The sequence below is a fragment of the Anolis sagrei genome, chromosome X (genome assembly GCF_037176765.1).
Source record: "Anolis sagrei isolate rAnoSag1 chromosome X, rAnoSag1.mat, whole genome shotgun sequence".
Lineage (NCBI taxonomy): Eukaryota > Metazoa > Chordata > Lepidosauria > Squamata > Dactyloidae > Anolis > Anolis sagrei.
The window spans coordinates 89,938,201-89,958,184 of record NC_090034.1 but is presented as its reverse complement, the minus strand read 5'-3'; the positions used below and the strand labels follow the sequence as shown (position 1 = coordinate 89,958,184).

General features: G+C 44.7%; 1 protein-coding gene across 1 annotated transcript in view; it reads left to right on the top strand.

The window, feature by feature from the left end:
- The first annotated feature begins 3,479 nt into the window (after positions 1 to 3,479).
- LOC132780229 (sodium channel subunit beta-1) overlaps positions 3,480 to 19,984 on the top strand; it is a 48,172-nt gene continuing 31,667 nt past the window's right edge. Inside the window, exon 1 of the mRNA XM_060783819.2 lies at positions 3,480 to 4,198. Within this exon, the coding sequence (XP_060639802.2) occupies positions 4,153 to 4,198 (46 nt within the window). The 5' untranslated portion in view covers positions 3,480 to 4,152. The remainder of the gene's footprint in view (positions 4,199 to 19,984) is intronic.

Genomic DNA, 19,984 nt, shown 5'->3' with positions numbered 1-19,984 from the left:
ATCTCAGCGGCAGAGGATGGAACATAATACATATACCTCAGATGTTGTGTATGCTCACTAGTAGGTGTGTGTGTGTGTGTGTGTGGGAGGGGGATGTCCCACAAAGTCCAGTTTGTTTAGCATTTGGGTACTGTTCCATTATCCCTTTTTTTGAGCAGGGGCCACTTGACCAGGGACCACTCTCCAACATAAGTACCTAAAAAGTTACAAATCAGTTTTTTGGTCAATTTTAGATTCGGTTTGGTTATTTGGAGTCCTGATTCAGAAAATTGCATTGGATAGACCACATCAGCCCTAGTTTCTGATACAGAACATATGCCGTCCAGTAGTTGCCATCTGCTCGCCCACATAAAACCATATTTAACTATAATAGGGTTTTGCGAGACCAGTCACTCTCATTGCAACTGTGTAGTAATGGTGAGGCTGCGGACCATATTTTAGTTCTTGCAGACCACTGATGGTCCACAGACCACAGGTTGGGAATTACTGCATTATCAGGATGGAGGCCACCAGGGGGCCTAGAGAGAGAAAGCCCATTTTACAAGGAGGAAGTTGAAGTAGGAAAACAATTTTCCCCATTTTCACTTGTTATTACCCCTCCGCACTTCCCTTACCATAAACAAGGGTTATTTCCAGACGGGGGCATAAATGGGGGGAATAACAGAAAACAGGGGGGAAATGGTTTTGCTCCCTCAACCCATCCTTCACTCCCATAAAATGGACTATACTTCTCTCTAGCACCCCCTTGTGGCCTCCACCCAGATAATGGTACAGTAATTGAACCTCCCTGCTTGGGATATTTTCAGGTGTGACTGCATGTTCCTATAGGGCAGAATATAGCCCCCAGTGGTGCAGTAGGTTAAACCACTGAGCTGCTGAACTTGCTGACCAAAAGGTTGGTGGTTTGAATCTGGGGAGCAGGGTGAGCTCCCACTGTTAGCTCCAGCTTCTGCCAACCCAGCAGTTCGAAAACATGCAAATGTGACTAGATCAATAGGCACTGCTTCAGTGGAAATGTAACGGTGCTCCATGCAGTGATGCTGGCCTCAAGACCTTGGAGGTATCTACGGACAACACCAGCTCTTTGACTTAGAAATGGAGATGAGCAACATCCTCCAGAGTCTAAAACGGCTAGTCTTAACGTCAAAGGGAAACCTTTACCTTTACCTTATAGGGACCCTTTATACGAGCCCCTGGTGATGAATAGGTTAAACCATTGTGCCTGTAGGACTGCTGACCGAAAGGTCAGTGGTTCGAATCCCAGTAGCAGAGTGAACACCCATCTGTCAGCTCCAGCTCCTCATGCGGGGTCATGAAAGAAGCCTCCCACAGGATGGTAAAACATTTGGGCGTCCCTTGAGCAATGTCCTTGCAGATGATCAATTCTCTCACATCAGAAGCGACTTGCAGTTTCTCAATTTGCTTCCGACACAACAACAACAAAAAACCTTATAGGGCAGAATGGGGGTTGGACTGGATGGCCCTTGGGGGACCCTTTCCAAGTCTAGCGAGACTCTGTGGCCTTTGCCATGTTCAGACCTGATTGAGAGTTTAGCTCTCTAGTTTGGAGCCTCCAGGCCACAGCACCCTCGCAAAACACTCCAGAGCAGGCATGGGCAAACTCCAGGTGTTTTGAACTTCCTACTGCTGGGAATTGTGGGAGCTGAAGTCCAAAACACCTGGCTGGTCAAAGTTTGCCCATGCCTGCTCCAAAGGGACTAAAACTGGGGACAAAGACGTGTTTGCTTGGGATACCTAATTGGCCTCCTTTTCTGTCCTTGTTTTTCTTTTTTTCCTCTCAAGGTGGTGGATCTGCGGTTGGTGACAGGGACAAACGTGGGTGTGACAGGAAAGAAAGCTGTGAACAAGGGAGTGGGGTGGGGGGGGGGGGGAGGAGAGGGGGTCACGATTCAGGAGGAGGCTTCCACTGCAGAGAGGGAGAGAGCATAAGGAAGAGAGAGAAAGGGGAAGAGAAGAGGGAGCAGCCTTTCTGGAAGTGCCTCTTCTTTGCCCTCTTCCTTCTCCCATTCATTCTTCTCACCGATTTGGGGGAGGGGCACACGTGGGCTTCCTTCCTTGCTTCTTTCCTTCCTTGCATCCTTCCTTCCTTCCATTTTCCCTTCCTTCCTTCCTTCTTTCCTTCCTTGCATCCTTCTTTCCTCCTGTCCTTCCTTCCTTGCATCCCTTCTTGTATCCTTCCTTGCATCTATCCATCCTTCCTTGCATCCTTCCTTCTTTGCTCCCTTCCTTCCTTGCATCCTTTCCTTCCTTCCTTGAATCCTTTCTTCATTCCTTGCTTGCTTCTTTGTTTGTTTCCTACCTTGCTTCCTCCCTCCCTTCTTTCCATGCATCCCTCCTTGCATCCATCCATCCTTCCTTGCATCATTCCTTCTTTGCTTCCTTCCTTACATTCGTCCTTCCTCTCTTCCTTTCTGGCATCCTTTCTTACTTCCTTGCTTCCTTGTTTTCTTCCTCCCTTCTTTCCTTCGTTCCTTCCTTGCATCCTTCTTTGCTTCCTTCCTTCCTTACATTCTTCCTCCCTCTCTTCCTTTCTGGCATCCTTTCTTCCTTCCTTCCTTCCTAGCATCCTTCCTTCTTTCCGTGCTTCCTTCCTTCTTTCCTTCCTTCCTTGCATTCTTCCTTCCTTCCTTCTTTCATTGCACCCTTCTTTCCTCCCTTCCTTCTCTCCTACCTTGCATCCTTTCTTCCTTCTTTCCTTTCTTGTTTCCTTCCTTCCTAGCTTCCTTCCTTCTTTGCTTCCTTCCTTCCTTCCCTCCTTCCTTTCTTACAGTCTTCCTTCCTCTCATCCTTCCTTCCTAGCTTCCTTGCATCCTTCCTTGCATCCTTCTTTCCTCTCTTCCTTCTCTTCTTCCTTGCATCCTTCCTTCTTTCCTTGCTTGTTTCCTTCCTTCCTGGCTTCCTTCCTTCTTTGCTTCCTTCCTTCCTTTCTTACAGTCTTTCTTCCTCTCATCCTTCCTTCCTAGCTTCCTTGCATCCTTCCTTCCTTCCTTGCATCCTTGTTTCCTCTCTTCCTTCTCTTCTTCCTTGCATCCTTCCTTCTTTCCTTGCTTGCTTCCTTGCTTGTTTCCTTCCCTCCTGGCTTCCTTCCTTCTTTGCTTCCTTCCTTCCCTCCTTCCTTCCTTACATGCTTCCTTCATCCCGTCCTTCTTGCCTTCTTGCCTTCTTTCCTTCCTCCCTTCCTTTCTGGCATCTTTCCTTCTTTCCTTGCTTGTTTCCTTCCTTCTTTGCTTCCTTCCCTCCCTCCTTCCTTCCTTACATTCTTCCTTCCTGTCTTCCGTCCTTTCTGGCATCTTTTCCTACTTCCTTCCTTCCTTCCCTCCTTCCTTCCTAGTTCCCTTCCTTCCTAGCTTCCTTACATCCTTCCTTGCCTCGTTCTCCGCCTCCTCCCCTCCCTCCTTCTCCTGCTGCCTTCTCCTCGGCTGCTGCTGCAATGCATCAAGTTCCTCCTCCTCCTCCTCCCTCTTTCCCTCCCTCCCTCCTTCCTTCCTTCCTCATCGAGTGGCGCACGCTTCGAGTCCTCCTCCGAGCCCGGCGTTTCCCATCCAGGAGAGAGGCTCGGCTCTGCCGCAGGAAAGCAAACCGAGGCAAGAGACGGGCAGAACAGAGGAGACGGAGGCCACAGAGAAGCGGGAGGAAGGACAGGAGGAGGAGAGCAAGAGGCAAGGAGGGAGGACGGGCTGGACAGCGCCCGGCCCTGATCCCCACCTTCCCCGATTCCCTCCATCATGGGTCCCGGGAGGGTCTCCTTCCTCCGAAGGGGGCCTCGACGGAGCCCCGACTCGGGCTGACTCCGCGCCGCTTGGGAAGAAGACCCCGATCCGTCTAGGGACTTGCTTGTGCTGACTCCGGGGCCCCCGCGGAGTTTTATGGCTCGGGCCGGCGGACCCCTGGCCGCCTTTGCCTCCTCCGTCTCCTCCTCCTCCTCCTCCTCCTCTGTCTCCTCGGGGCCCTCGGTCCCTTGCCCGCCCCCTCCCGAGCACCGCGAGGCATTCCGAGGCAGTGCTCGGGGGGGCCTCTTCTCCTTTGGGCAGCTGCTCAGCCCCGCCGGCTATAAATACATCCCTTCCTCCTCCTCCTCCTCCTCCGCCCGGATCGGCTGTCGGTCCTGTTGACGTCCCAAGAAGCCTCGGTATGGCGGGCCCGCAGCCCCTCGCCCTCCTCCTGGGCCTCGCGTTGGGTGAGTCGCAAGGGACCCTTTTTGGGGTCCTGGGGAGAGTGGGGAGCCCCTCCTCTCTCTCAGACCTCATCTAGAGGGGTTATGGGCCCAGTTCTGTGCCCCACCATTGAAAGAGATGGGCTTCAAGACCAGGACTGCAAGGTCACCTATTCCACTCTGGAAGAAGGACTCTTTCTTCAACTCCCGCCATTCCTAACAGCCTCAGGCCCCTTCCTTTCCCCCTCAGCCGCTTAAGCGGAAAGGGCCTGAGGCTGTTAGGAATGGTGGGAGTTGAAGTCCAACACACCTGGAGGGCCAAAGTTTGTCCATTCCTGCTCTAGGCCATCCTGCTCTAGGCCATCCACTCAATGGTCTCCCATTGCCAGCCAACTTGGGCCTTCTCTCAAGGGTTTAGGACTCCAACTCCCACCATTCTCTAACAGCCTCAGGCCCTTTCCTTTTCCTTCTAAGGCAGTGTTTCCCAACCTTCCGAATGCCTCGACCCCTTATTGCACTTCCTCATGTTGTGGTGACCCCCCAACCATAGAATTATTTTTATTGTTACTTCATATCTGTAATTTTTGCTACTGTGATGAATTGTAATGTAAATATCTGATACGCAGGAGATATTTTCATTTGGCACAAAAAACCCCATCTGAATATTATCGGGGTTGATTTGGTCATTTGGGAGTTGTAGTTGCTGTGATTTATAGTTCACCTACAATCAAATAGTATTCTGAACTCCACCAATGATGGAATTGAACTAAACTTGGCACACGGAACTCCCACGACCCACAGAAAATGCTGGATGTGTTTGGTGGTCACTGACCTTGAGTTTGGGAGTTGTAATTCACCTACATCCAGAGAGCACTGTGGACTCAGACAATGAGGGATCTGGACCAAACTTGGCATGGATACTCAATATGCCCAAATGTGAACACTGGTGAAGTTGGGGGAAAATAGACCTTGACATTTGGGAGTTGTAGTTGCTGGGATTTATAGTTCACCTACAATAAATGAGTATTCTGAACTCCATCAGCGATAGATTAGTCTAAACTTCCCACACAGAATCCCCATTATCCAACAGAAAATACTGTGTTTTCTGATGGTCTTTGGTGACCCCTCTGACACCCCCTCGTGACCCCCCAGGGGTCCCCACCCCCAGGTTGAGAAATGCTGCTCTAAGGCATGTAGGGGCCAACACTTCCTGTAAAGGTAACGGTTTCCCCCTGACAGCCAAAGGCAAACTAGCACAAAGCATCTAGCTTCACCTGATGGGCTTCAGAAAGCTATGAGCCACCTAAGACCTTAAGATCATCTGGGGAGACTCTGCTCTCAGTCCCCCACCATCACAATCACGCTTGGTTGGGGACGAGAGACAGGGCCTTCTCCATGGTGGCCCCTCGGCTATGGAATTCCCTCCCCAAACGAAATCAGACCTCACAACCTTTGAGGATGCTTGCCATAGATACAGGTGAAATGTGAGGAGAGATTGCTTCTAGAACATGGCCATATAGTTCAAAAAACCTACAAAAACCCAGAAATCAGATCTGCTCCGTTTCTTCTGTCCTTCTGAAAAAAAAAGTGAAATCCTGGCTGTTGGATCAGGCCTTTGCGGACTAGACCGACTTGCTGGCAAAGTTACGGTTTTAATGGACTCTGATGGACTGTTTTTAGGATTACAACTGAATTCGGCATTGTATTCAATGGAAGACTTGCTGGTGGCACAGTGGGTTAAATCGCTGAGCTGCTGAACTTGCTGACCAAAGGGTTGCAGGTTTGAGTCCGGAGAGCAGCGTGAGTCCCAGCTTCTGTTAGCCCCAGCTTCTGCCAACCTAGTAGTTCGAAAACATGCAAATGGAAGTTAGCCCCAGCTTCTTCCAAACTAGCATTTAGCCCCGGCTTCTGCCAACCTAGTAATTTGAAAACATGCAAATGGGAGTTAGCCCCAGCTTCTTCCAACCTAGCAGTTAGCCCCAGCTTCTGCCCCAGCTTCTACCAACCTAGCAGTTCGAGAACATGCAACCTAGCAGTTAGACCCAGCTTCTTCCAACCTAGCAGTTGTGCCCCAGCTTCTGCCCCAACCAACCCCAGCTTGTGCCCCAGCTTCTTCCAACCTAGCAGTTCCAAAACAGGCAAATGGGAGTTAGCCTCAGTTTCTACCAACCTAGCAGTTTGAAAACATGCAAATGGGAGTTAGCACCAGCTTCTTCCAACCTAGCAGTTAGCCCCAGCTTCTGCCCCAGCTTCTGCAAACCTAGCAGTTCAAAAACATGCAAATGGGATAGATCTATAGGTACCGTTCCAGTGGGAAGGTAATAGCATTTCATGTAGTCATGCTGGCCACATGACCTTGGAGGCGTCTATGGACAACGCTGGCTCTTCAGCTTAGAAATGAAGATGAGCACCAACCCCCAGAGTTGGACACAACTGGAATTAATGTCAGGGGAAAACCTTTACCTTTACTAAGTAAGTGTTGGCCCTTACATGGAAAAGGAAAAGGCCTGAGGCTGTTAGGAATGGTGGGAGTTGAGGTCCAAAACCCTTGAGGGAAGGCCTAATTTCCCCCCTGCCTGAGATAGAAGCATTGAAAGCCAACTCCTTTGAGGAAAGGCTGCGGAAGCCGCCTCTGTTTAACCTGCAGAACCATGTGTTGTCCAAAGCTTTCATGTTTCGATCTTGGAAAGAATGTCGCACTGTCTTCTGCAGCTCTGGAGACCAGCACAGAGAGCCATGGATTCAATCCACTGGAAAAGAGATCCCATTCAAACATTAGGAAGAACTTCCCCACAGTAAGAGCTGTTTCAGAGTGGAATATGCAACCTTGCAATCCAGGTTTTGAAGCAGAGGCTGGGTGGCCAATCTGTCCAGAGGGCTTAGATGGTGTCTTTCTGCCTGGCAAGGGGGTTGGACTGGATGACCCTTGGGGTCTCTTTCTATTCTAGGAAGGAGACAGAGTCTGGTCCCTGCCTCAAGAAGCCTCCGGTGACACAAAAATGCAAGGAATTGCAGGACAATGCTCTGTGGTTGGCCATATCCCTCGTCTTTGCCTTCACTGGCCCAGTGCAGCATCTTGTGCAGCATTTCTCAACCTGCGTGTCAGGATCCCGGGGGGGGGGGGGGGAAGGGGTCACGAGGGGTTGTCAGAGGGGTTGCCAAAAACCATCAGAAAACACAGAGTTTTTTGTTGACCATAGGGGTTCTGTGTGGGACGTTTGACCCAATTCTTTCGTTGGTGGAGTTCAGAATGCTCTTTGATTGTAGGTGAACTATAAATCCCAGAAACTACAACTTGCAAAGTCAAGGTCAGGCCCGTAGCCAGGATTTTGATTCGGGGGGGAGGGGGGTGAGTCTGAGTGAGAGAGGATCTACCCTAACAAACCTTTTGTATCGTTATCCCAATGCATATGGGATATATTGAGCATGGTGATCAGATCATGATATGAATAAACATAACAGTTTAAATAATGTACCAGTAAGGCCTTCTTGCAGACCACCTGAGAATTTGGGGGGGGGGGGGGGGCTACATGCCTGGTCAAGGTATGCTTTCACCATTTGGTCATATTGTGTATCCATGCCAAGTTTGATCCGGATCCATTACTGTTTCAGTCCACAGTGTTCTGTGGATGTAGGTGAACTACAATGCCAAAACTCAAGGTCAATGCCCACCAAACCCTTCCAGTATTTTCTGTTGGTTATGGGAATACTGTATGCCAAGTCTGGCCCAATTCTACCATTGGAGGAGTTCAGAATGCTCTTTGATTATAGGAGAACTATAAATCCCAGCAACTACAACTCCCATATGACAAAACTACCACCCCCAACACCACCAGTATTAAAATGTGGCATATTGGGTAATTGTGCTAAATTTGGTCCAGTGAATGAAAATACAACCTGTATATCAGATATTTATATTATGATTCATAATAGTATCAAAATGACAGCTATGATGTACCAACAAAATTCATGTTATGGTTGGGGGTCACCACAAAATGAGGAACTGTAGTAAGGGGTTGCAGCATTAGGAAGGTTGAGAACCACTGGTTTAGATGGTGGCAAGGGATTGGACTTGATGACCCTTGGGGTCTCTTTCAGTTCTGAGAAGGAGCCAGAGTCTGGTCCCTGCCTCAAGAAGCCTCAGGCGACACAAAAAGGGAAGGTATTGGAGGACTACGCTCTGTGGTTGGCCATATCCTTTGTCCTTCCCCTTCACTAGCCCAGTGCAGCATCTAGTGGCCCAGTCAGTTCATGATCGGCCCACTTGGATGTTGTTTCTGGAGTGGCAGGGCTGATGTCTTGTTCTGTGTCTTGGCTTGGCCCTGGCCTCAAAGAAAAGTCACTTCTTAGTTACCATGAGACCTGCTGATGAATCCCTTTCTGAAGGCCTCGAAGGCTTATGGAACACAGATAGATTCATTCCAGGAAAGAATACTTCTGGAACATGGCCATACATCTCGGAAAATTCACAGTAACTCAGTCATTCCAGAATGTTTGAAACCCAGCTCCAGATCTCCTTGTTCTCTCAAGGCCCCGGGTGTCTTACATGTGTGTATGGGTTCCCTCAAAATTGACAGGCCTCTCCAAGGAATGTTTGTGTGTGTGTGTGTGTGTGTGTGTGTGATTGTGGGTGTTTTTTCCTGATCCCATGAATTCTATAGGGCAGTGTTTCTCAACCTGGGGCTCCCTGGGGCTCGAGACCCCGGGGGGGGGGGGGGGGGGGGTTGGGGTTGCGAGGGGGCGTCAAAGGGGTCGCCAAAGCCCGCCAGAAAACACAGTATTTTCTGTTGGTTTCTGTGTGGGAATTTTGGCCCAATTCTACCGTTGGTGGAGTTCAGAATGCTCTTCGATTGTAAGTGAACTATAAATCCCAACAACTATGCCCTTTGCTATTAATTCCATTGTTGGTGGAGTTCAGAATGCTCTTTGATTGTAGGTGAACTATACATCCCAGCAATTACAACTCCCAAATGTCAAGATCTATTTTCCCCAAACTCCAGTGTTCACATCTGGACATATTTGTGCAAAGTTTGGTCCAGATCCATCATTGTTTGATGGGTTCTGGATGTAGGCGAACTACAACTCCAAAACTCAATGCCCACCAAATGTTTCCAGTATTTTCTGTTGGTCATGGGAGTTCTGTGTGCCAAGATGGTTTAATTCCATCATTGGTGGAGTTCCGAATGCTCTTTGATTGTAGGTGTAGGATTGTATAGTTCACCTACAATCAAAGAGCATTCTGAAATCCCAGCAACTACAACTCCCAAATGACAAAATCAACCGTCCCCCTCCCAACTTCACCAGGATTCAAATTTGGGCATGTTGGGTATTTGTTGGGCATGTTGGGTATTTGTGCCAAATTTGGTCTAGTGGATGAAAATGCATCCTGCATATTTACATTCTGATTCATAACAGTAGCAAAATTACAGTTATAAAGTTGAAATGACAATAATGTTATGGTTGGGGGTCACCACAACATGAGGAACTGTATTAAGGAGTCGCGGCACTAGGAAGGTTGAAAAGCATTGCTATAGGGTTTTGTAAAAGAGGAGATGGTTTTTCCAGTTCCTCTGAAATATAACTACAGTGCCTGATATGGACACTTTTGAGGGCGATCTGGCTGCAACATCTGTCACCTCATTGATTGCCAGGGTTGATTTGGCTGATCTGGTCACCTGTCGACTTACGGATTTCAGGGCATTTATTTCAGCGAGGGAACACCCAGATCCGTTTCCCCTCCTCAGTTCTTTTCTGTATCTCCTGTTTCGGCTCCATAGAAGTCGCTCCAAGGCCTCTAAAATGCATGTCAGGGTTTACTCTGTGCTCCTGCAGGGAAAGAATTGCAGCTATCCTGGAACTCCCCTGCTTCCAAACAGTAGGGTTGATCTCAGAGGAGCCTGCATCAGATTGCAGGCAAAGCCAGGCCTCCTGCGTGGTTGTGGTGGGCTGAACAGCAGCCGCTGCAAAGTTAATAGCCATCTGAGTAGGTTTAATGACCTCAGAAGGGAGTCCCATTCAAACATGACCAGCTGTTGTTACCTGGCCATTGAAGTCGGACTCAAAGGTAGTTTCGTTGAACAAAATGAGGGGGTATTAAAAAACTCTAAAATCAGGACAGTAAATAAAGAGGAACACTAGAAAAGTGTTAGAAGAAAAGTGTTACAAGAAGTAATCAGGGCTAGCTAAGACCTCCCAACAAAGGATTCCCCCCAGAGAGCAACCAGCCAGGCTTTATAGCTGCAAGGCCATTGAAATCCACAAGCATGTGGACACTTTCAACAGAAAGGAGGAAACCATGAAAATGAACAAAATCTGGCTACAAGTATTAAATAAAAAACTCTAAAATCGGGACAGTAAACAAAGAACAGCACTCAGAAAACAGGGGAATTCCAGACAGGAAACAATCAGGGCCAGCTAACACCTCCCAACAAAGGATTCCCTCAGACAGAAAGCAGCCAGATTAGCACGGAAAGCTATTCAGTGCTAATCAAGGCAGTAAATTGCAACATTCACACTTGCTTCAAATAGACAAGAGTTCTTTCTCCCACCTTGGACATTCCACAGATATATAAATCTCACTTGCCTAGTTTCCAACCGAGCTCTCAACCTCTGAGGATGCCTGCCATAGATGTGGTTGAAATGTCAGGAGAGAGTGCTTCTGGAACATGGCCATACAGCCTGGAAAACTCACAGCTACTCAGTAATGAAGGAGGTGTATTAGTACCACAGAGTCCCCCCAGGGGTGAGAAAAGCAGTATATAAATGCTGTAAATAAAATTAAAATAATGCTTACTCAAACCTGCATGCTTTCCCAGCCTGGGCTTCTCTGGGGACATGAGACTATGAACTCCATCACCCCAAACCAGAAGAATTGTACTATCTGGGGAAAATAGGGGACATAGTCTAATATGCACATTTGGAGATGGAGAAACAATCAGATGAACAATTTGTGAGATGCTCTGGAATCCTCTTAGCCACAGAGTAGGGAAATAAATAGCTTGACTTGGCTGCACGTGCCTTTTGTAAAAAATAGATAAAGCCTGTGTGGTAGAAGGGGCAGAATCATAGAATCATAGAGTTGGAAGAGACCTCATGGGCCAGCCAGTCCAACCCAGTTCCAAGAAGCAGGAAAATAGCATTCAAAGCACCCTATACAGATGGCCATCCAGCCTCTATTTAAAAGCCTCCAAAGAAGGAGCCTCCACCACAGAGGCAGAGAGTTCAGCTGCTGAACAGCTCTCACAGTTAGGAAGTTCTTCCTAATGTTCTGGTCCAATCTCTTTTCCTGTAGTTTGAAGCCATTGTTCTGCATCCTCGTCTCCAGGGCTGCAGAAAACAAGCTTGCTCCCTCCTCCCTATGACTTCCCCTCACATATTTATCCATGGTCCTCATCATGTCTCCTCTCAGCCTTCTCTTCTGCAGGCTAATCATGCCCAGTTTTTAAGCTGCTCCTCATAAGGTTTGTTCTCCAGACCCTTGATTATTTTAGTCGCCCTCCTCTGTACACATTGCAACTTGTCAACATCTCCCTTGAATTGCAGTGCCCAAAATTGGACACAGTGTGATTCCAGGTGTGCTCTGACCAAGGCAGAATAGAGGGGTAGCATGACTTCCCAGGATCTAGACCAGTGGTTCTCAACCTTCCTAATGCTGTGACCCCTTAGTACAGGTCCTCATGTTGTGGTGACCCCCAACCATGTTATTTTCGTTGCTACTTCATAACTGTAATTTTGCTACTGTTATGAATCGTAATGTAAATATCTGATATGCAGGATGTATTTTCAGTCACTGGACCAAATTTGGCACAAATACCAGATACGCCCAAAATTTGAATACTGATGGGGTTGGGGGTTATTGAGTTTGTCATTTGGTAATGCTGGAGTTGCTGGGATTTATAGTTCACCTCAAATCAAAGAGCCTTCTGAACTCAATCAATGATGGAACTGAATCAAACATGGCCCACAGAATTCCCATGGCCAAGAGAAAATATTGAGAAGGTCTGGTGGACATTGACCTTGAGTTTTTGGAGTTGTAGTTCACCTATATCCAGACTGTGGACTCAAGCAATGATGGATTTGGATCAAACTTGGCACAAATACTCAATATGCCCAAATGTGAACACTGGTAGAGTTTGGAGAAAATAGACCTTGCCATGTGGGAGTTGTAGTTGTTGGGATTTATAGTTCACTCACAATGATATAGCATTCTGAACCCCACCAATGATAGAATTGGACCAAACTTTCCACACAGAATGCCCATGACCAACAGAAAATACTATGTTTTCTGATGGTCTTTGGCGACCCCTCTGACACCCCCTCGCGACCCACAGGTTGAGAAACACTGATCTAGACACTATACTTCTATTGTTGCAGGCCAAAATCTCATTAGTTTTTTTTAAAGCTACCGCATGACATTGTTGGCTCATGTTTAACTTGTTGTCCGTGAGGAATCATAGAATCATTGAGTTGGAAGAGACCTTGTGGGCCTTCTAGTCCAAACCCCTGCCAAGAAGCAGGAAAATCACATTCAAAGCACCCCCGACAGATGGCCATCCAGCCTGTGTTGAAAAGCCTCAAAAGAAGGAGCCTCTACCACACTCCAGGGCAGGGAGTTCCACTGCTGAACAGCTTTCACAGCCAGGAAATTCTTCCTCATGTTCAGAATGAATCTCCTCTCTTGTAGTTGATCATTTTAGTCACCCTCCTCTGGACACATTCCAGCTTGTCAACATCTCCCTTCAATGATGGTGCCCAGAATTGGACACAATGTGATTCCAGGTGTGGTCTGACCAAGGCAGAATAGAGGGGTAGCATGACTTCCCTGGATGTAGACACTATACTCCTATTGATGCAGGCCAAAATCCCATTGGCTTTTTTAGCTGCAGCATCACATTGTTGGCTCATGTTTAACTTGTTGTCCATGAGGACTCAAGATCTTTTTCACATGTACTGCTATCGAGCCAGGCATTGTCCCCCATTCTGTATCATTCTGTAGAAGCAGTGAACATGGCCTGGCATCTTCAAAGGGACAAAGGGAGGATAAAAATTTAATAAAAAGAAGCTGCACAAGAGTATTTTGCCCTGCCATTCTTTCTTTTTGTCCTCCTCTTCATCCTCCAAGACTCTCTCCAGGGAGCTGTTTTCTTTCAAGCTTTGCTTCTGTGGTAACTTCTTCCTTACAGGTGCTGCCTTTTTTCTCCAGAGAGGTAGCCATGGCAGTCTGTTACAGCCAAAACAACAAGCAGTCCTGTGGTGCCTTAAGGATGAATCCATTTATTACCATAACCTGATGGTATTTATTAGACAATCAGTATTTATGTTTGGGTTTTTTTTCATGTCAGGAGTGACTTGAGAAACTGCAAGTCGCTTCTGGTATGCCCCCGGTGTCGCAATGGGTTAAACCCTTGTGCCGGCAGGACTGCTGAACGAAAGGTTGGCAGTTCAAATCAAGGGGGCGGGGTGAGCTCCCATCTGTCAGCTCCAACTTCCCATGTGGGGACATGACAGAAGCATCCCACAAGGATGGTAAAACTTCCGAGCGTCGCCTGGGCAACATCTTTGCAAGTCTCTCATGCCAGAAGTGACTTGCTGGTTCTCAAGTTGCTACTAACATGAAAAAATATATAGACAATCATTCTCAGCTATTACGACACATTGTCGATTATGATGTATTTATTATATATTAGCTTTTAAGGGGCCACAGGACTCTTAGTTATTCATTTTCTCAGTGTTTTTATTCCTTCTGCCCCCTTGCTCCTCTTCTTTTATCAGTGTTCCTCAACCTGGGGGTCAAGACCCCTGGAGTGGTCGCAAGGGGGCATCAAAGCAGTCGCCAAAGCCCATCAGAAAACACAGTATTTTCTGCTGGCCAGAAAATTTGTGTGGGAAGTTTGGCCAAATTCAAATTTGGGCGTATTGGGTATTTGTGCCAAATTTGGTCCAGTGAATGAAATACATCCTGCATATTACATTACGATTCATAACAGTAGCAAAATTACAGTTATGAAGTTGCAATGAAAATAATGTTATGATTGTGGGTCACCACAACATGAGGAACTGTGTTACGGGGTCATGCCATTCGGAAGGTTGAGAATCACTGCCTTATAGCATCTCCTGCCCCCTTTTCATCGTTCCCTTATTTCGGCCCTGCATCTGGTATACTATACTCTTCTTCTGGGATACTTGAAGTAGTATGCATAGTCTCCCCTCAATCATTTTGGCCTCACAACAACCTTTTGAGGTAGCCTAGGGTGAAAGAAAAGGATTGGCCCCAGGGCCGTACGCTCAGGGATCTTTGTGGCTGACCACAGATTTGAAACGTGATCCACTCCTTGGTCTGTTTTGTCACATTGGCTCACAGCTAATGGCCTATTTCCCTCCTCCCATCCCCAGTCCTCCCAATCTGCCAGCTCACACATGCCTGTACATTTGTGGGTGGCCTAAAACATTTGTGAGGATACCAAAGAGACTAGGAAAAAAGGCTTGCAATACTTCATCTCTGCTGTTCACATCATCGGTTCTCTTGGGGACTTTCATTCTGATCTCAAGGGATCAATCCACCTACTTTATGCTTACAGTATGTTGGCAAGAGAAGGAAGAAAATTCCATAGGTGGTTCTAATCTGCCTGCGGTAATGAACAGTGAGGCAAAGTTTGGTGTATGCATGCCTCTGTATATATGGCTGTCCTTGAACATGGATTTTTCAAAGTACCATACATACTCGAATATAAGCCAACCTGAATATAAGCCGAGTCACCTAATCCCCCACCCCCCACCCCCAAACCCTGGGAAAAGGTATTGACTCGAGTATAAGCCGAGGGTGGGAAATGAAGCAGCTACTGGGAAATATCAAAATAAAAATAGATACCAATAATATTACATTAATTGAGGCATCCATATGTTAAATGTTTTTGAATATTTACATAAAACTGTAATTTAAGATAAGACTGCCCAACTCTAAACTAAACCATTATTCTAACCTTCTTCAATGTAAATGTGCTTATGTATCCTTCCAATAATAATAAAGAGAGTAAAATAAAAAATGCAATAAAATGAAAATAATGGAGTAAAATAATAAATGTAATAATAACCAATAATAGAATAAAATATATAATAAGAATAATAATAGAGTAAAATAATAAATGTAATAATAACTAGTAATAGAGTAAATAATACATAGAAACATAGAATCAAAGAGTTGGAAGAGACCTCATGGGCCATCTAGTCCAACCCCCTGCCAAAAAGCATGTAATAATAATAAGAGTAAAATAATAAATACAATAATAACTAATAATAGAGTATAATAATAAATGTAACAATAATAATAGAGTAAAATAATAAATGTAATAATAATAAGAGTAAAATAATAAATGCAATAATAACTAATAGAGTATAATAATAAATGTAACAACAATAATAGAGTAAAATAATAAATCTAATAATAATAAGAGTAAAATAATAAATGCAATAATAACTAATAATAGAGTAAAATAATAAATGTAATAATAACTAATAATAGAGTAAAGTAATAAATGTAATAATAACAGTAATAATAGAGTGAAATAATAAATGTAATAATAATAGTAATAATAGAGTAAAATAATAAATGTAATAATAATAGTAATAATAGAGTAAAATAATAAATGTAATAATAATAATAAATCTAATAATAATAAGAGTAAAATAATAAATGCAATAATAATGAATAATAGAGTAAAATAACAAATGTAATAATAATAGAGTAAAATAATAAATGTAATAACAATAATAAATAGAATAAAATACTAAATGTAATAAAAACAACAATAATAAAGTAAAAGAATAAATGTAATAATAATAGAGTAAAATAATAAATGAAATAATAGTAATAACAATAACAACAACAATAACAACAATTAATAGAATAAAATACTAAATGTAATAAAAACAACAATAAAGTAAAATAATAAATGTAATAATAATAATAATAGAGTAAAATAATAAATGAAATAATAATAATAATAATAATAACAACACCAACAACAATAACATAGTACCCAGTACTGGGTGCAGTGCCTAAAGACCTTGGCCTGCACTTAAACACAATCGGCGCTGACAAAATTACCATCTGTCAGGGGCAAAAGGCCACCCTACTGGTATCTGCACGTATTATTTACCAATACATCACACAGTCCTAGACACTTGGGAAGTGTTCAATGTGTGATCCAATACAACAGCCAGCAGAGTGACCTTGTTTACTGTGTACTAATCTTGTTGTGTTTCAAAAAACAGAGTAATATAATACTCTTGATTTGACTATAAGCCAAGGGGGGCTTTTTCAGCCTTAAAAAAGGGCTGAAAAACTAGGCTGATACTCGAGTATATACGGTAATTAGATTCCAAAGGATGTCCACGCACCTTGTGTAAAACAGTTCCTCTCCCTGATCCACTTCTGAAGCAGCAACATAGTTAAAAAATAGGTAGCCCCCAAACCAGCCATGCAAGGAAGACACTTTTATTATATTCCCATCCATGTTTGCCCTTTGATTTCTCCTTGCAAGATCATCAGAGACGAGCGCTTGGAAGTGTGTGTGTACCGGGGACAATGTTATCTAAAAAAGAGTATTGAAGCAGCAGGATAAAGCCAATCAACAACATGACGCAGCACACAGCGTTACAAAAAGGGCTCTTTTCAATCAAGAGAGCCCCAGGCTTCTTGAAATGAATCAATTTTCATTATCTGTTGGAAGACATATGAACATGGGACCAGATTGATGTTGATTGGGAGGGCTAAACACCAGGATGTTACATGTTTCTAGGCTGGTTCAACTCTGCTACATAATGCAGTTTGAACTCCGTGTTGAGTCATATAATGCAATTTGAATGACATTAAATTACCTTATCTTAGGCCAGCGTTTCTCAACCTAGGGGTCGGGACTTTTGGGGGCGGGGTCGTGAGAGGGTGTCAGAGGGGTCACCAAAGACCATCAGAAAACATAGTATTTTCTATTGGTCATGGGGGTTCTGTGTGGGAAGTTTGGCCCAATTCTATTGTTTGTGGGGTTCAGAATGCTCTTTGATTGTTGGTGAACTATAAATCCCATCAACTACAACTCCCAAATGTCAAGGTCTATTTTCCCCAAACTCCACCAGTGTTCACATTTGGGAATATTGAATGTACATGCCAAGTTTAGTCCATATCTGTCATTGTTTGAGTCCACATTGTTCTACCTGAATGTAGGTGAACTACAACTCCAAAACTCTAGGTCAGTGCCCACCAAACCTTCCAGTATTTTCTGTTGGTCATTGCTGTTCTGTGTGCCAAGTTTGGTTCAATTCCATCATAGGTGGGGTTCAGAATGCTCTTTGATTGTAGGTGAACTATAAATCCCAGCACTGCTGCAACTCCCAAATGTCAAGGTCTATTTCCCCAAAACTCCACCAGTGTTCACATTTGAGCATATTGAGTATTTGTGCCAAGTTTAGTCCAGATCCATCATTGTTTGAGTCCACAGTGTTCTCTGGATATAGGTGAACTACAACTCCCAAACTCAAGGACAATGCCCACCAAACTCTTCCAGTATTTTCTGTTGGTCATGGGTATTCTGCGTGCCAAGTTTGATTCAATTCCATTGTTGGTGGAGTCCAGAATGCTCTTTGATTGTAGGTGAACTATAAATCCCAGCAACTACAACTCCCAAATGACTAAATCAACCCCCCTCCCAACCCCACCAGTATTCAAATTTGGGCATATCTGGTATTTGTGCCGAATTTGGTCCAGCGAATGAAAATACATCCTGCATATCAGATATTTACATTACGATTCATAACAGTAGCAAAATTACAGTTATGAAGTAGGAATGAAAATAATTTTATCGTTGGGGGTCATCACAACATGAGGAATTGTATTAAGGGGTCGCGGCATTAGGTAGGCTGAGAAACACTGCCTTAGTCTAAGGGGCTTAAGGTGTCATGCATGCTTTCGCCCTCCGTCTCTGTTAGTTAGCCCCAATAAAAGGGCTCTTGGATCCAAATCCACTAACATCGGTTACGTCACTTGCCTCATCACAAATGTCCAATTCCGCCCCCATCCCAGATGCTTCTGTGTTGCCAGCTCACACAGGCTTGTACATTTGTGGGTGGTCTATAAGGAGAGGAAGGATCAACCCTCCTTTTTGACCACCCACAAATGCTTCCAGGACTGGTTATGGAGAGGGAAATTACTCACTTGAGAGTAGTTGGTGTCTACAAGACCGGATCCTTTATAAGGATCTGGACACATTTTAATGGAAGAGATTCCACACGCTGCTGGAGCTCTCTATCTTTACCAGATTTTAGAAATGTTTCTTTTTTGTGCTAGAGTTTGTGAATACCATGCTAGCTTGAAGATTCTGGTGGCTCAAGTCCAAAAACATTTACAGTGGTAACAAAAAAAATCCAACTTCTGGAATACTGAGATAAGTGGAGACGCTTTATAAGAAATTGTTTGTGTTGGCACCAGAGAAATAATGAAAATGTTTTATAATTGTGTTGTCAAAGGCTTTCATGGCTGAAATCACTGGGTTGCTGTGAGGTTTCCAGGCTGTATGGCCATATTCTGGAAGCATTCTCTCCTGATGTTTCATGCACATCTATGGCAGGCATCCTCAGAGGTTGTGAGGTCTGTTGGAAACTAGGTAAATGGGGTTTATATATCCAGGGTGGGAGAAAGAACTCTTGTTTGCTTGAGGCAAGTGTGAATGTTGCAATTGGCCACCTTGATTAGAATTTAATGGCCTTGCAGCTTCAAAGTCTGGCTGCTTCCTTCCTGGGGCATCCTTTCTTGGGAGGTGTTTGCTGTCCTTGATTATTCCCTGTCTGGAATTCCCCTGTTTTCTGAGTACTGTTCTTTGTTTACTGTCCTGATTTTAGAGGGTTTTTTATAAAAATACTGGTAGCCAGATTTTGTTCATTTCCATGGTTTCCTCCTTTCTGCTGAAATGGTCCACATGCTTGTGGATTTCAGTGGCTTTTCTGTGTAGCCTAACATTGTGGTTGTGAGAGTGGTCTGTTGGAACTAGGAAAATGGATTTATATATCTGTGTAATGGCCAGGGTGGGACAAAGAACTCTTGTCTGCTAGGTGTGAATGTTGAACCAACCTGGACACATCATATTATTTGAGAACACAGAAATGCTGGACCACACTCACAACCACCATGTCAGACTACACAGAGAAGCCATTGAAATCCACAAGCATGTGGACAATTTCAACAAAAAGGAGGAAACTATGAAAATGAACAAAATCTGGCTACCAGCATTAAAAAAAACTCTAAAATTACAACAGCAAAACAACAGAGAGGAAACAATCAAGGACATCTAATCACCTCTCAACAAAAGATTGCCCCAGGCATCAAAAAAGCCACACCAAACAACTGCCAGGCCATCAAATGCTAATCAAAGGTGGTCAGTTGAAACATTCATATGTAGCTCCAGCAGACAAGAGTTCTTTGTCCCACCCTGGTCATTCCACAGATATATAAACCCATTTTCCTAGTTCCAACAGACCTCACTACCTCAGAGCATGCTTGCCATAGATGCAGGCGAAACATCAGGAGAGAATGCCTCTAGAACATGGCCATATAGCCCAAAAAAAATTCAACAATTCGACCTCACCTCTGAGGATGCTTGCCATAGATGCAGGCGAAATGTCAGGAGAAATGCCTCTAGAACATGGCCATATAGTCCGAAAAAACCCACAAGAACTGAGTATTATTATTATTATTATTATTATTATTATGGAGCAGTGGGTTAAACCCCTGTGCCAGCAGGACTGAAGACCGTCAGGACGCAG